Source organism: Vespa velutina, chromosome 4 (genome assembly GCF_912470025.1).
Source record: "Vespa velutina chromosome 4, iVesVel2.1, whole genome shotgun sequence".
Taxonomy (NCBI): Eukaryota; Metazoa; Arthropoda; class Insecta; order Hymenoptera; family Vespidae; genus Vespa; species Vespa velutina.
The window spans coordinates 8,659,695-8,676,822 of record NC_062191.1 but is presented as its reverse complement, the minus strand read 5'-3'; the positions used below and the strand labels follow the sequence as shown (position 1 = coordinate 8,676,822).

Sequence of the window (17,128 nt, the reverse complement as noted above, 5' to 3'; positions counted from 1 at the left end):
AAAACAATATCTTTCAAATTGAAAGGATCTTTTTACCTTGTGAACAGTAGCTCCTAATGAACTTAAAACGATCAAACATTCCACGTCTACTTTTCTACTATACGTCTGTCCTGTAACAGCATAATGCTTTTCGAATCCAGCCATCTTTGTTACTAAAGCATCTAATTGCTTCACTTTTTCAGAATCACCTAAAAATTGACATAATATCGTTAGTACTATAAGTAAATTAATTAAACAAGATATACTTAATAAAAAAAAGAAAAATTTGTTTAATAGATTTGTTTATCTTTAATTCTCTAATCCTTAATTATTTTTACATTCAAAATCATTTATCTAAAATTTTACTAACCATCGAACAATTGAAGAAATGACGCCTGAGTTCCTGTCGTACCCTTTACACCACGAAACTTTAGATCATTTTTTGCACGTAAAAGAGCTCTTTCGTCCATCAGTAAATCGTGAAGCCAAAGAGAAGCTCTTTTACCAACTGTCGTTAGTTGAGCTGGTTGTAAATGGGTGAATCCTAATGTTGGAACGTACGCATGTTCTGTGGCAAATTTGGAAAGATTTTGTATGATTTTCGCCAATTTAGGTAAAAGAATTTGAAATCCTTCATGAAGTACCAGTAGATCCTTAAGAAATAAGAACGAAATTAAATTTTGTTAACACTGAATCGATCAAATCATGTAATAATGTTTTTATTCTTTGGAAAGTACTTTTCATGGGGATATTTATATTTTAGAAATATATGAAACAATTCATTACCGTATTATCACCAACGTAACAACTAGTAGCACCCAGATGAATGATAGGTGCTGCTTTAGGACACTGCTTCCCAAAGACATGAACATGAGCCATTACGTCATGTCTAGTAGCCTTTTCTACTTTGGCAACAGCTTCGAAATCGATATTATCGATGTGTGTCTCCATTTCATTGATTTGCTCTTGAGTAATAGCCAATCCCAATTGCTAAAACAATAAAAATATATAAATTATTTATTCGATCGATTATCAGAAATTTATAAATTGAATCGTGTGATTAAGGGACTTAATAACATTCTTAATAAAACCTTTGTAAATTCAATGTTTTTGAAAAATTAGAAACTTTCATGTTGTTTATATTTTAACAAATTTACGGAATATAAGACGTAAATTTTTCTAAACTCCCTTAAAACAATGAAATATGTAGTATCTAAATATTCGTTTTTTCTTTAAAAAAAAAATGTAATGAATTTCTCAGAGAACGATCTATGACTCATTATTTGTAGTAAAGGCAATAGTAAAGAGTTTTTACACCACTGCATTGAATTTAAAAAAAAAGAAAGATAGAACGCGTAAAAGATAAGACGAGACGAATGAGCAAGTACTTGTTCTTTATCTCGTAGAATATTATCTGATTAGATACGGAGAGCTTGGTTTTCTGGATCAAAATCGTTTAATAGTGTTGTCTCCACTTTGCTCATTCTTCCTCATTGCGAAGGTGTTCCTAATAAACTGGCATCAAAATGGTGTCCATTGAAACAATAGCATCTATTACAATAAAAATTCTTAAATTGGTGAGGATACAATGATCATTTATAATGGAAAATCTAAAAATAGAATTTCTATCGAGATATTTGTGAATCAAATAAAATGAATGATCTAAAGGGATTACGTTGATCCTATCGATCTTTTCTCAGTGTGTGCAAGTGTTTCATTTTTATGTGCTAAGTTTATAACTTATAATGATTTTTAATGAAATTATTAACGGTGACGTTTTATAATAAATGATTTATAATTAAAGGAAAAAAAGAAAAAAAAAAAAAAAAAAAAAAAAAAAAAAAAAAACAAACAAAAGTGAACGGAGAAATTCCTTTTCTGACTGTTTGAATGAGTTTAGTAACATAAAATTGAATAATTTGTTGTCAAAATTTATTCGGAATTTATATTTACTTATCCGATATATGATTGAATTACCAAAGTATTTTTATGATCAGAGAATATCATAAATGCAGTCATTAAGAAAAATTTTACGCGATTTCATGATTCATTTCGTTTCTTATCGACTCGGTATAGATAAGAAATGTTGTTTGTAAAGTGATACGCTTTCATTTGTGATACACAAAAGTGTGAAACGAGCACGTTAGATTCACCATAACCTTTTTTTTTGTGTATTAGTCATGAAATAGTAAAAGAAAAAAAAAAAAAAAAGAAAAAAGGAATAAGACGAAACTAATGAATTGTAAATCATTTAAAATACCTCTTATTTCTTTTTCAGGTGATAAATTTTATTATTCTAATTCTATATCGAACGGGATATGCCGGCGAATTTTTGGGAATCGGTGGACAATGGAATCTCAACGAGGATAAAAACCCTGATGTTGAGATCGTTGGATCAGGTGTTTTCGTAGGATTTTTTCTGTACACTGGTGTCGTTCTAATTACTTTTTGTTTTGGTACGACTAATCACAAAAAAAGTCTCGTCGTAAGTTCAACGTTTCGTGATTATTTATTAGACGGGTTTCGAAAAAGGTAATATATAATTTATCGTCATTATTTTCCTTTTTTCAGGACATTATCATGAACTTTCTAGGCCTCTGTATGTTCCTCGCTGTTGGCGGCACAGCTCTACACTATTGGCATGGATATCAGCCAGAGCATAAATTTGAATATTTAGTACCGGAAAAAGAGGTATTACGATGAATAAAATGATATATTTTATCAAGTTACAATATCTTGAATTATAATATTTATTTATTAATATGTATTTTTTTAAAGGTTGGATTGGCTCTTGGTTCGCTATGTATTTTAGAAGGAGTATTATATCTTTTGGATTTACTATTAAGCGTTCGGCATTTGACGAAAGAAGAATATGATTAACGCGTTCATTAGATATTAAGTGAATATTTTGTATTGAAAGTTAATCCATTCCATAGATACATTAAAGACGATTAATCATACTGTCATAAAATGACTTCACTCGTCATTGTACTAATTCGAGTCATTCACATTGAAATACATATTTTATTACATTTTATAGTAAATAAAGTAACTAACGTGGACAATGGCAAAATTAATTATTATAAAATAATTATTATTAAGACAGATTGTGTACGAAGAAATTATCGATTCTTTGTATTAGTGTGCATGTGACTTGTTAATTATTATAATTTTTAAATAATTATTTGCTGCAAAATCATTTTCCGCAGTCTCTAATGTTAATAATTGAAATGTATCGTTTTGTAATAATAAAATAATTAAATTAATATATTATTCAGTATATATATACATACATACATACATACATACATACATATATATATTTACTATAATCGATAAACGATAGCATTATCAATATCGATATCTTTATCACGAAGAGAAATTAACATCATAAAAAATAAATTTAAGATCTCTCGAGTTTTCAAATAAGAAAGATAATTTATTTGATCAGAAGATAAAATGGGTCGTACTTGCAAGGAATTATGGAAGAACTTTCACTTTATTTTAAAAATGATTGTTTTTGTGAGCATTAAATAACCTCTAATCAATATTTTTTCTTTAATTCATTAATAATAATTATTTTATATTCACTTAGAACACTTTATTGGGCATACATTTCTTTTTTTTCGATGTTTATGCAACATGTCATCAACTTTATGCATTTGGAATTGGTTATTTTTATACAACATTGATAAATATGATTATCATATTATATGCTTACATATGGTTCAGTACTACCTTTATTTGGGTAATGCTAATGAGATTCTAATTAATTATTAAATTAGATAATATTAATTGATCTCATATTCTATATTTATAGGAATGCTGTATGATTATAGTCACAGTGCTGATGTTAACAATTAGCACATTTTCATTGATTTATGATTATTATGACGATGATGGAGCAAGTGACATTTATATTGACAAACATACTCGTGAGTAAATGTATAGATTATTTAATAATTTTTTTACGTATATTTAAAAACTTAATTATCAGGCTTTTATAGAACACGAAGGCAGATCTTTCGCCATATCTCTTGGACTAGCAACTAGTAATTAATTAATATTAAATTATATCTTTAAATCATTAATTTTTTTGTATTATTGTAATTAAGAGATAAAAATTATTATTTTAACTGTATTACTTTTTGTCCCCGAATAGTCTCTATAGTGATTCTCATAATCGACTTAGTATTGTTGATAATAAAAACTGGTAAAGGAGGAGCAGGAAATGGTCGATTACATCGTGGTGGAGGCGCAACGCACGCTAGAACTGCTGAAATTGCCGAATAAATATATTTTTAATATAACAAATTTATACAATTATAAAATATGGATGAATGATTAATAAAAATTTGAACATTCTTAATGCTCATCGTTTTCTATTTCAAAATCGTATATTGAATAACTGAATTTAGTTATCAATTATTAATAGCCATTTAATATTTATTTAATCAATTAATGTTATGCGTGATAAACTTCACGATGACTGGAATTCATTTGATAAATGAATGAGTTTGTAAAACGTCTTTTAAAAGATTATAGTCTTTTATTTAAGATAATTCATTTGGTACGTAGATCGTTTAATAGAATTTTCTTTTACAGGTAATAAACTAAAAAATAAGATTTAGGTTTTAGTATGCGTTTGTATGAATATCTTATCGAAATGTCAAGAACATTCGATACCAATGTGGTTATGGATCATCTATTCAATAAATTCCATGACTTATGCTATTATCTTACTTGTTTTAAGTTTGGCACATATTTTTCAGAAGAAGAAAAACGTCATGGTATTATTGAAATATTTATATTTTATTTGTTATTTTTAATAATAATATCAACATTTTTATGGCTTTTTTTTTTTATAGGAATTCACCTATTTTCTAATCGGTATTACTTTATATTGGATAGCAAGTATATCAGCTATCATTAGATATTATACGATAATACAGAGTAATAATAAAAATCAATGTGATGAGAAAACAATTGGAATCATTTTAATAAGTATGTCTGGATTATAAATTTAGTTTTATCTGTTACAATGTTTACGAATACAAAAAGATAATTAATAGAATAATTTTGTCACATAATTAACAGTATGCTCCTTCCTAATGATGTTCGATGTTTGTATGAAAATTTTTATGGATAACAGGCAAGTGTATCTGATAGCAGAATTACGACCACAAGAAATAGAATTGTCAGAGCGTTGATAAGAATGATCCGACGAAAGATGTGACTAAACCTTTAAATAAAAAAAAATTGAAACATTTTTTATTATTCAAACTTACTCCTTCGTTGTACCTTCAAATAATATCAAATTCTTCCACGAAACTTGATTTACGAAGTTTTAGTTACGATTATAAACACTAAATCAGCGATCAGAAGAATGACTGAAAAAAGATGTATATAGTTCAAGAATCTTTTAAAAATTTATATAAAACCAATTTTTTAAATAGGTGAAACTTTTTTTTTTTCAATCATAAATACCTAGAATTATCGTTAAAATGGAATGCAGTGTTAAATCCATAAAGATAGTAACTATCATCAATATAATATAAATTCCAATCGCGAATACCTCCTTGATATAAAATTATAAGAATATTGATAAATTTTATTTTTAAGAATTTTGTTAAATAAAACGACTGTCTCGATTATATATGTAACCTACCACCCACGGATCAGGACTTTCCCAAATGTAAGAGAGGATGTAAGAAAGTGCAACAAAGAACCAACCATGAAGAATCAACAATTGACCTGTATCGAGAGTGCGATGATAATAAATAATTCCTAACAGACAGAGTACCTGAATAATACAATGAGAAGATAACCTTATTATTATACGTTATGCAGTTATTATTTCTTACGTATATATGTATGCATACTAACCCATTCTAACAATCTAAGAAGAAAATTAATATCGGTGAAAAGATCGCGAAACGATTTCATATTTTCAATTAAAATTCGCAGTATTTATTAAATATGTGTTTATACCGATTGACATATTTCGATTGATTTTATCGATATAACAATATATAAAATATCGAATTAATTGAATCACTGTTCCAAATTTCGCATACTTCAGCTTAATAAATATCATCACTATCTTTCTACAATTGTATTTAATTTAATTTCTTTACGAAAGTAATAGGATGGGAAACATTCCGATTCCATTTAGCGATATTCCCGATAATATCAGAACAAAAACGATCGAGAAAAGATTGTTTGTTTTCAAAATGTTTTCTTTGGTATGTTTCCACTAGTTCATAGTTATTAAGTTGATTAATAAATAAAATCGGTACTTTCTACTGACTTTTCAATAAGAACTATTGAATACAATTTTGTAAATTTACATTTAAAAAATATTAAATATTTGCCCATTATTTATATCTTCGAAAGTAAAAATATTATACATACAAAAAAGAAATGGAATATATCTTTAGTTGGCCTGCATTGTTGGTACTGCGGCTTATATACGTCCCGTTGATCGATATTTTGTCCCAGAATATTTCGGAATCGTCGTGCCTGCCTTGATAACAGGTTATATTATAATAAATTCATCAGAGATCTTAGCTATGTACATGAGAGAGACTCACGTTTTCCTTGTAAGTTATTTAGAAAAAAAAAAAAAAAACTCTATCTTCGATAAAACTCATTTAAGTGATAAAACTCAAGGAAGTGTGCTTTGCTGCAATCGGTTCTTTCGGATGCATACTTTGTTGCTTCTATCAATTTTTCATAAGAACAGACTGCTTCATGATCTTCATGAACAATAACGACAAAAATTTAGGGTAATTTTGCAAATTTGGAATCTTATGAACGATAATCTCAAATTCGAATTAATTAGAATATCAATTAGCTAATGTTATATAATTATAATAATTGAAACATTTCACTTTTCACAGACAAGGAAGTAATACACGAAAATTCATCGTGTTTCTGGCCTGTCTGATAAATTCGATCGCACTATTGCTCGTTGTAATTGTTCGTGGAATAGAAAAATATTTGTCAAGAATATCAACGGATTAAAAAAAAAAAAAAAACTATTACCGAATTTCAGTTTTTTCTTTCTTTTTTTTTTTTTAACGAAAGAAAAGAACAGACTAAACTGTGATAGGTGGGTGAATGTCTTTTCACCGGATAAGAGGCGTGGTGCTTGAAAAGAATTGACCACACGACTTGGATCAATTAATCCACTTGACCTCATAGCGGGCATCGTTGTCTTGGCTAACCATCCGGATACGTAATCATACTAATTACAAGTGTCGTACTTAATTTGACCCTGATGAATCAGAAAGGAAGAACGATCTTATGCACGGTTGATTAATGAACCCTACGAATGATAAATTTGTCTTTTGAATTTAAAAGAGATATAATTAGAATTTATGTATAATGTACAGTAGACAGCGATAAATTAATGAAGATATTAATTGATTGATAGATCTTTATCATATTAATTGTGTTTTATAGGAGAGATGTTATTTTTGACAATATATTAAAAAGAGATTAAATATCAATTTTGAAATAAAACAAAATCCCTTCTTTTTTTTCTTCTCATTTTTATTCCTATTAATTTTTGATGATCGTGTCAGTTTTTCCGAAAGTTGATATCTTTATAATTTTACAATAGTAATATACGTAAGTGAATTCGTGCTATGGTTTACGGATCAATACCTAGACGATCTACCCTCTGACAAGGTCAAATGCAACTACGTTTGAGATTACGTTAATATTGTAAAAAAGAAAGAGTTTCCTTTTTTCTTTTATCGAAAACAAACATGAAATGCATATTACAACTTTTTATCGAACATTCGAATTCGACTTTCGTTGCCTTCACTTTAAAAATAGTTCACCAGTCATAATTGCATGCAATATAATAATTGTTATGGACATGAGCTTGTAATATGAGATTACGAGTCCTCGATGTGTGAAGCAAGTTGCGGTCATATAATGCGTCTTTACGTCGCTGAAATAATAAAAGTATAAACAATATTACAAGAGATGATTATATGTATTTTAAAGATCCATTTGTTGAAAATGAGTGTATATAACTTTCTATTGCAACTTACAAAGCTCAATAAACAAATATTTCGTATGTAACTTTTAAATCAATAATATAATTTAAAAAGAAATAAACAAGATATAATATACAATTTATAATCATACACATAAAACTGATTATTAAATAAATTATTAATAAGAATTAATTAAAGGTAACATTAAAAATAATTTTTTTTTTTTTTTTTCATAAGCTATTTTCGTCATAATTTCCATAATTAAAGAAGTAATAACGACGTAAAAGAAATATATGTAAGTCGATGTAGAAGAACGAAAGTTTTTGTGAGTGGCCTCCCTTCTCAATGTACTTACATATGTATGTCCACAAAGAAAATGAGTATGAGTGGTTCAAGGCCAATAGGAAGATCGCACAGTAGTAATCGTCAATGAAGATCGAACCGCGCCTACTGCGCGCGCCGAAGCATGCGATCTTTTCCTGCTCACGGAAACATATCTATATATATGTATTTATGTATATGTATGTATATACATACATACATACATACATACATACATACATACATACATACATACATACATACATACATACATACATACATACATACATACATACATATATATATATATACATACATACATACATACACACACACATATATATATATATATATACAAACAGGATATTTTACTGAACTTGAATACTAAAAACACCTTCGTTGCACCAATGATGCGAAACGTTTCACAAAAAAATAATTAGATTCAAAGCAAGTACATTTAAGTAAATATAAAATTTTTTTTTAAATCACTCTTTTCTGAGATTTCAATGCCATCGATGCTTTTATTTTAAACCAATCTACATATTTTTATTATTACACTGTTGTAACTTATTAACAAACTAATCTAATTATATTAATTTGTTAACCCTATATATAGATAATTTTGAATAAAAAGATTCATGTATTATATAATACTTATATATACATACATACATATACAATTACACACATTTGTATTTCCTACTTCCATATGCTTTCTCTATCTCTTTTCGTCTTATTGTCTCTCTGCATGCTCTTAGTAGCTTTATTACGTTACCGTAAACACATGCGATAGTTGTCCATAGTTTACTTTTAAAACAGATTACACAATGATCGAGGCTATGAAAATATGTATTTACATGCAGCAAGGTTAATCTCTGTTTCCTGTTTGAAAAATGTCGATTATCGATGACTATTATTTCCTTTAACTCAACTTCCGTCATATAATAAAAGTAAAATACGAGTTGTTAATTCATATATTATATATATTATATATATTACATATATAATATATGTGTAAGAATTTTTTAAAATAAAACAAATACACACACACACATACACATATACGCATATACATATATAAAATACGAAATATACTTCAATTAAAATTACGTCATTTATTAAAAAAAAATCGATTAATTTGTTGTTCTATTGGATTTCAATTAAAACCTTAATTTTATGAAACTCTTTTGTTAGATATCGTATATTATAATTCTCTATCAATGTTAAATGATAGATCGATATTATAGTAACTGATCGTGACACATATTTATATACTTATTGATTAACAAAGAACCTTAAGCTATGAAAGTTATCATTTAAATAGCTTTCGATACGAGGCCACTTTCATTTATAAACGAGTCAACTTTAAAACGATCTGTCTAAATATTTACGAAGTTTTTTTTTTAATATGTCAAGGACGAAACAATTTTAATCTTTAGTTCTTTTATTTTCTAATAAATAACGTACAGTATTTATCGTATATTATGTGCGCGTGCGATGCGTATACACACATGCGTGTATGTGCACATACGCTTAAATAAATATAACTATTGCGTGTACTATTTCTTCGATTGCATGCTTTAAGCCATTTAGCATATATATGCGTAGTGTAGTTAGAGCAATAAAGATACAAGTAATATTAATTATTATCACTTGCTTAACTCGTGATTTCTCCTAAAATATAAAGTCATTTCTCGCAGTTTGTCGATAAATTTTATGGAAAAGAATATTTATACTAATTAATATATCTTTATTAACTTCTTTATTTACTTCACTATACAAACGCACGCATACATATCAATATTGTTGAAATTCAGATTAAAAGTTAAATATTTTCATTCATAAATTATCTATAACTAGTAAATAGCACGTCTCTCCCACGTTTCAATTTTATATATATAATAATAGAAATACATCATATTACAAAAAAGCATTCATAAGCGTATACAATGTAGTACGTACTATGTTCACATAGATTATAGTGAGTCACAGTAAGCATATTTTCTGATTAACATTTCTTCAAAAGCAATTTGGAAAGATTACCACACCCATCGTAGGTGATATCTGTATTCTCTTCTTCAAATACCACATAAAAAGATAATCTTTTTCAAGAAAAAGATCCACATATGTATATCATTAAGTTTTTGAATTGAATATAATCTGATCAGAGATGTTTTTGTAAAGCATACATACATACGTACATAGGTACACACACACGCGCGCACGCACGCACGCACGCACGCACACACACACACACACACACACACATATATTCTTATTTAATAATTTAATAATGATCAAATGGAAAAGGAAGGGTATTGAAAAAAAATCTTAAAATAAAATTTAGAAAATATAAATTACATTATTATCATTCTATTATTAATAGTTATTGAAATATTAGAAGATTTTCCTATAGCATGACAATTCAACAAATGATGAAAGAAAGTCAAGCGTTTATAATAATAATCAAGTTTTTCTATTGCTTGTCAAACAATCGATCCAGAATATATTTCTAAAGAACACTTGAGGAAAGTGATTCATTCTTCCTGGATATTGCCCGATATATAATTTTCACATTCATTTCAAAATACATTGATAAAAATACAATCTTTTTGATGTATGCGCGCACATATAATAACTATATGAAACTATATTTTTCATAAAATAATTAGTAATTATATATAGTATTGATTACGCCAACCCTTTCTACGATCTCTTAAACAAAAATAAAACAAAAATTGTTGTCAAATATGTTATACAAAAGGATCAGTATATATTTTACGTATAATAGTTAATAACTATACGTTAATTGTACGTTATATTAAAATATTTTAGATGAAAGAGGAACAAAAGATTATTGTCAATAAGGATATTCGAAAATTTATCATGATCTAGATTAAAAATAATGTAACAAAATTTTTAATAAAATAATGATAAAAAAGAAAAAGAGAAAGAAGAAGAGAATTATTAATAAAAAATTATTAATATAAAAAATTATCAATATACTTTCTCCAGCTAATGATCATTATAATCATTAGAAATCTTTAAAATGTAAATTATTCTCGAGCACGTGCTAATATCTCAATGAAGTATTCTTACGTTAGATTTTATCGATATTACGATTTTAGTATAACGTGCTTCGAGTACGTTCACGTCGAATGTGAATGAAGCTTAAAACATTGTCGTCGAGGACGACGACAACGACGACAACGACGACAACGACGACAACGACGACAACGACGACAACGATAACGCTTCAGCTTTAGGCTAGCTGCGCCGTTTACACGGCATTAGAACTCAATGCGTCACGCTCGGCGTTCCAGTTTAACTCGCGCCTTCTCGGAGCGTGTTTCGCTTCTTCGCTGGCAGCTTTTTTAAAAAATCGCGGACAATGTGCAATCATAAAGCATTAACTGAATCATCTTAATCGAGAAATTTCATCTCGTTGATCGTTGAAAATCAGATATATTAAAAAATAAATAATACATATATCTCATTTTTCTTTTTCTGTTTTTTTTTTCTTTTCTTTTTTTAATTTTCGTTTTTTTTTTTATGAAAGTGAATTGAGTTTGACAGTGTCAAGTATTAGTAAATTCCAAAAAAAAACAACGTAAATTTTTCAACAATTTACAATTAGTGATTGTTTTGGACGAATAAACGTAACGTAACGTGATTAAGGTATGCTTGAGCGATTATTTATACTTTTTTTTTCTTTTTCTGTATCACAGTTAATTCCATTAATAATTCACAATTAGTCCATTGTTAATTGTTATAGCTTCTAGTCGCCTGAGATTAACTTCGTTTGTTCGTAAGATTATAAAAATTATAAAAATTTGATAGTATCGTGTGATCGATAACACGTGGGTGTTATGAATGAGAGCAAATTCCAATAGCATAGGTCAGGCTATACCTACGATCGAAGGAATTTTAAAATATTTACAAGACGTTATTTATGAAAATGAGCAGGTTCTATTTTTTTCTTTCTTTTTCCTTTTCTAAATTTCTTTGAAAAGCATACGACATCCGGCAACGATCGTCAAACACATAATTAATACGCTTTAGAAAATTTTATATAACGTTAATGTATGACTATTCTCATAATTTCCATGAAATTTCGTAAATTTCATGGAAAACAGGATTATGTTATCGACGTTATCTTAAACTAGTTTCCTTTCGTTTTTTATTCACTTTCGATAATACCTACCTTTACCTCCTACGAACGAACTCGTTTTTTTATATTGCAAGCTAGATTTAGAACGCGTTATCAATAGTTCAACGCAATACTGTTTCCAAATGTCGAACTATGGATGATACAAGTGCATTGAAAATAGTTGTTCAAAGAACAAATGAAAAATAATACGTGTAAAAATATGATATATCTTTTAATTATTATAATTAATTCGCAATATTGAGAGAAGAAAAAAAAAAAGAAAAAAAAAAAAACAGATTTTTATTAAGATACGTAAAATGAATGAAATTTTTTAATATGACAAAGATATGATGTAAATAATTAAATTGAATTTTTTTATATAGATCATATGAACAATTTAATACGAAACTCATAAAGACAGACATAAACATGCAATTTCACTGCTTTTTTTACCCTCATTTATTTACCCTTTTTTACGAGTCAACCCCAATGTAATGATGTCTATCACTGTGTATGTCGTAGGGCACACTATTCTGTTCTCGCAAAGGTGTAATAAAAGATATTGATCGTCGTTAAAGGTAGATCTAGTATTTCTTCAAGCTGGGCGACAGTAGGGGAAAACATCGCAGGGTCAGAATGGCCGACGAAAATCAGCGAGCAACTCAAGTTCCCAAGGAGAACAAAATCTCAAAACATATTACCATTTTTTTTAAAGTGATCGAAATTGTGAGTATATACTTGTATATATAATATATATGTACATATATATATATATATATATATATATATATATATATATATACCAGCTATACATTACAATCCATCGATCAAAAATATTAATTAAAAAAAAATTTAATAAAGATAATAAAAGAAAAAGAAAAGAAGAAAAAAATTGACAGAGTACATTTATATTCACAGATTTTAGCCATCTTCGCGATTGGTCTTTTGGTTGATCCTTTAAATTCGTTTCAACGAGTCTTTAACAAGTCACGATTTAAATTAGACGATGCAGCATTCATTTATGTAACAGTCGCTGGTTATATTATGATAAATTCACTTTTTATCATATGCCATTTGTTGGGCGATCGATTACCAAAAAGAACGGTAAGTGTTCTATAAAAAAATTTTTCAATCGTTTGTTCGTCAAAATTTTATATATCCGTGTTTCGTAATTATTGTTCAAAAAATGATATCGATATTAATTATAATAAGACATATAGATAAAAATGTATTATAGTATGCAAAGAAATACCTATTTTTCTTGATTCGTTTATACAGCTGACTCATTATTAAAGTCACGACGTATACGATAATAATTACAAGCCACATCAAGGTATTTAGAAGTAACATCTTTCCTTCATGAGTATGCACCTAGATGTAATAGTATCGGTACATACTTAACGGACGATTGAAATTTGTTATAACGTAATATGCAAATCCTGTTGTTTGCGATATTTCGTAAACCATTTAATTCACACACGAAATTCATTAGTTATCCGTCATGGTTTAATTTGATTTTTACAACACGTCCGACTAATTATTCAAATGATATCAACGACCAAATGGTTTTTTAATTTACGTGATGATGAAATGTTCTTTCTTTTCCTTTTATTTATTTATTTATTTCTTTTTTTCGTTCGAAGAATATAATAAGAAAAGAAAATTTTTCGTATTTGTACGTATGTATGGAAAGTTTTTGAATAATTTTTAAAATAATCTCCGCGAATACAGGAAAAAAGGAAAATTAACTTTTCGATATAAAGTATTTTTATGATTGCAATCATACATACTTAATGAGACGTAATAATTCATATAATAACTAACACATTAATCTATGAGAATGACTTTTCTGCTTACGTGTTTGAAAATCGTAATCGATCTTACGTGACTCAGTTTTATAAGCAATTGAAGAATTTTATTTAAAAATCGTTTTAATTTTGTTGATAAAACAATTTCAATTTCTATAATAAAATTTTTATTTATAATTTTTATTTATCTTTATTTTTCTTTTTTTTTTTTTAATTTTATTTTTTACAGATGATATTATTTGCTTCATTGGGTGCGATTCTACATATAATAGCGGGTAGCCTAATCGTTCACAACTGGCGTACTATTCAAAGGCCCTACTACCACATGCAAAATAACGAATTATATCCGAGCAAACAATACATGGACATGTTAATATCTTCTTCGGTTTTCGTCTTTATAAATGCTTTGACTTTCGTTGTCGAAATTTGTTTGATTCTAAAATATTCAACGAGAACATGAGAATCTACAAGAATGGATGATCAGCTCGAACGAAAGTATTATTCTTGAGGCATAATAAATCAATAATATTTATCAATAAATAATAAATATTCATCGATAATTTAAAAGAAAGATTTTGTGATCAAATGGTTATCTGAAAGGTAAGAATTACCACCGATTGTGTTCGTAAAAAAAATATCGAAATCAGATCCATTTCTATGTTCAGATCCATATGTAATTTCTAATCGATTGTGTCTTATCAATCAATTAAATTAACTTTAATTTTTATAATATTATTACATTTGTCGTTTGCACGCAATGTTTGGGAATATAAACGTAATTTAGAGTTCTCAGATTTTAAATGATTTTTCGAAAGAAAAAAATTATGAATATTTACATATATATAATGCTGAAGTCCAAAGTTTATATAATATATCTTATAAGAAATCTTAATGTTACGTAATTAATTAATATGCATAGATACGTATACAATTATAAGCAATGAATCCGTCCATATATATTAATGATAACAATGATAATTCGTAAAATAGTATAGTATTTACAAATGAATATTTTATACATATTATCAAAGATTATATAAAACATTTATATGTAGAACATTAGAAAAGAAATTGCTATCGTTTATAATTCTTTAATATTCACTATGTAACTATTATATATCAAATTGTTTAACATAGCAGCACCTTGATCACTTGTACAATTAAATAATAGGCAATTTATATTAATATACTTTCAGTTTTCACTGCGTTAAGTAATTATTATCAATAAAATGTATGATATAGTTGAAACAATAAAATTACATAAAAAGAAAGTTATATATCGATTATATTCAGTCTTTTTATGTACAGTACGTCCGTTTTAAATGTATACACGGGATTATTAAAAATCGTAATCATTAAAAATCTAAAAAATGTTTCAGATGAATATTATCAATGTCAATTTGTTCCTATTGTCTCTTTGAAATTAGCATGAAAGTACAGAAATTCCGAATAACTTTTCTGCTGCGTAGATCGGGTAACGTTAATGCAGAAGCTACACCAAATTTGAAGCCGGCACGTGTAATATACATGTGTGGGTAGTGTTTTGAAAACAGTTTGATATTAGTTATAAAAATATATAATGACGAATATAAGATTCCATTTAAAAATGTATATGTGAATTTTACAGGTTACCGAAACATTTAATAATTATTACTATGACGTGACACTGCATTTGTATAAAACATTTTTTTCCATTTTTAATACTTAGAATAATCGAACATATATATATATATATATATATATATATATATATATATATATATAAACCGGATATACTATATATATGCTGTTATGAAATAATATCGATCATGTGATGATCCTGATTTTCTACTATATTCAAGTCGATCTAAGAAATTTTAATCGGATATGTTCGATTATGGTTAAATACGTAATTAATTTTTATATAAGGGAACATAAGTTATTTAGGAGATGACACTTGATAAATTTGTGTGAAATTAATTCATGATACCAAATACTTATAACCCACAATTTTATCCTCAGGAACAGGAAATATCGTACGATGAAGAATACGAACATGTACCGATGATAAAACCTATACGAATTGTACAATTCGTAAGTAGTCAAACAACAACTATTAAAAGTTTGTTTAACAAACTTATAAGATTTTTGTATGATTTAGTTATTATTGGCTTCCCTCATTGCCTTAACCATCTACACATGTATCAATAAATCTCCTTATACTGAAGTAGACAAAATTCTTTTGTTTTTGGCATTTGGTACATTTTTCTTCATAACATTTATTGACATTATCAGCCAATTTGGTGGTGATCCAATAACGGAAACACCGGTTGGTCAGAGTTTTACTTTTTTACATTTTTATAAAAAATAATAAATATTCGATACCTTATCTAAATGATTGAACTAATTTTTAAAAAGTATATATATATATATAGATTATAAACTTTTATTACTTTTAGATGTTCCTATTCGGAGTAACCGCTGCGGTAATTTTATTATTAGCTGCATTCCAAATTTTTAGTGTTACTAGAAGAGACGAAGTAAATGATACCTGGAAACTCATGGCAGCAATTGTTTTATCCGTAATTGCTTCTATCGTATATCTAATCGATGTTCTTTTAATCTTCTTGTACGGATATTGAACAATTTCATTACTTTTACTCGAATCTCTGTATAACATTTATTTTTATAAACTTTATGATTTATAAAAAGATAATACGGTCACGTATAATAAAAGTTTCATTTCAATTGATTACAAATACGATCATTGAAGAAAGTTATTTGTTTTCTGTAAATTAAAAGATTTATTATAACAAATACATATGGGGATCGTAAATAAGAAAGCTATAATCATAGCCTACCCGTGTTATAGAAAAAAA

At 27.3% G+C, this 17,128-nt stretch overlaps 4 protein-coding genes across 9 annotated transcripts in view; 3 read left to right on the top strand and 1 right to left on the bottom strand.

Moving 5' to 3' along the window:
• Positions 1 to 3,245, top strand: part of LOC124948709 (protein snakeskin) — a 12,356-nt gene extending 9,111 nt beyond the window's left edge. Inside the window, exons 1-4 of one of the 2 annotated variants that reach the window (XM_047492727.1) lie at positions 1,388 to 1,556; positions 2,258 to 2,464; positions 2,551 to 2,670; positions 2,758 to 3,245. In XM_047492727.1, the coding sequence (XP_047348683.1) occupies positions 1,506 to 1,556; positions 2,258 to 2,464; positions 2,551 to 2,670; positions 2,758 to 2,859 (480 nt within the window). In that variant the 5' untranslated portion in view covers positions 1,388 to 1,505 and the 3' untranslated portion in view covers positions 2,860 to 3,245. Of the gene's footprint in view, positions 1 to 1,387; positions 1,557 to 2,257; positions 2,465 to 2,550; positions 2,671 to 2,757 lie in introns of those variants that run through there. The other variant, XM_047492726.1, reaches the window with a different exon arrangement.
• LOC124948707 (adenylosuccinate lyase) overlaps positions 1 to 17,128 on the bottom strand; it is a 26,042-nt gene that overhangs the window by 1,199 nt on the left and 7,715 nt on the right. Inside the window, exons 1-4 of one of the 2 annotated variants that reach the window (XM_047492721.1) lie at positions 1,071 to 1,294; positions 766 to 969; positions 350 to 632; positions 37 to 188 (exon numbers count right to left, since the gene is read on the bottom strand). In XM_047492721.1, the coding sequence (XP_047348677.1) occupies positions 37 to 188; positions 350 to 632; positions 766 to 930 (600 nt within the window). In that variant the 5' untranslated portion in view covers positions 931 to 969; positions 1,071 to 1,294. Of the gene's footprint in view, positions 1 to 36; positions 189 to 349; positions 633 to 765; positions 970 to 1,070; positions 1,295 to 17,128 lie in introns of those variants that run through there. The other variant, XM_047492720.1, reaches the window with a different exon arrangement.
• On the top strand, positions 3,392 to 5,205 carry LOC124948711. Its single transcript, XM_047492732.1, has 5 exons — positions 3,392 to 3,727; positions 3,800 to 3,914; positions 3,987 to 4,031; positions 4,142 to 4,983; positions 5,077 to 5,205. The coding sequence occupies exons 1-4, from the start codon at positions 3,677 to 3,679 to the stop codon at positions 4,270 to 4,272; spliced, it is 342 nt and encodes a 113-aa protein (XP_047348688.1). The 5' UTR covers positions 3,392 to 3,676; the 3' UTR covers positions 4,273 to 4,983; positions 5,077 to 5,205.
• On the top strand, positions 11,618 to 16,479 carry LOC124948710. 4 transcript variants are annotated; one of them, XR_007100808.1, is made up of 5 exons: positions 11,618 to 11,990; positions 12,985 to 13,188; positions 13,381 to 13,566; positions 14,500 to 14,870; positions 16,272 to 16,479. XR_007100808.1 is itself a non-coding variant. In XM_047492730.1 (4 exons), exons 2-4 carry the CDS (start codon positions 13,099 to 13,101, stop codon positions 14,728 to 14,730), a joined length of 507 nt encoding a protein of 168 aa, XP_047348686.1. In that variant the 5' UTR covers positions 11,618 to 11,990; positions 13,045 to 13,098; the 3' UTR covers positions 14,731 to 15,584. The 4 variants fall into 4 exon arrangements, 3 of the variants coding, with proteins under 3 accessions (XP_047348686.1, XP_047348685.1, XP_047348684.1); XM_047492730.1 differs by lacking the exon at positions 16,272 to 16,479 and having other exon boundaries at positions 13,045 to 13,188; positions 14,500 to 15,584; XM_047492729.1 differs by lacking the exon at positions 16,272 to 16,479 and having other exon boundaries at positions 13,041 to 13,188; positions 14,500 to 15,584.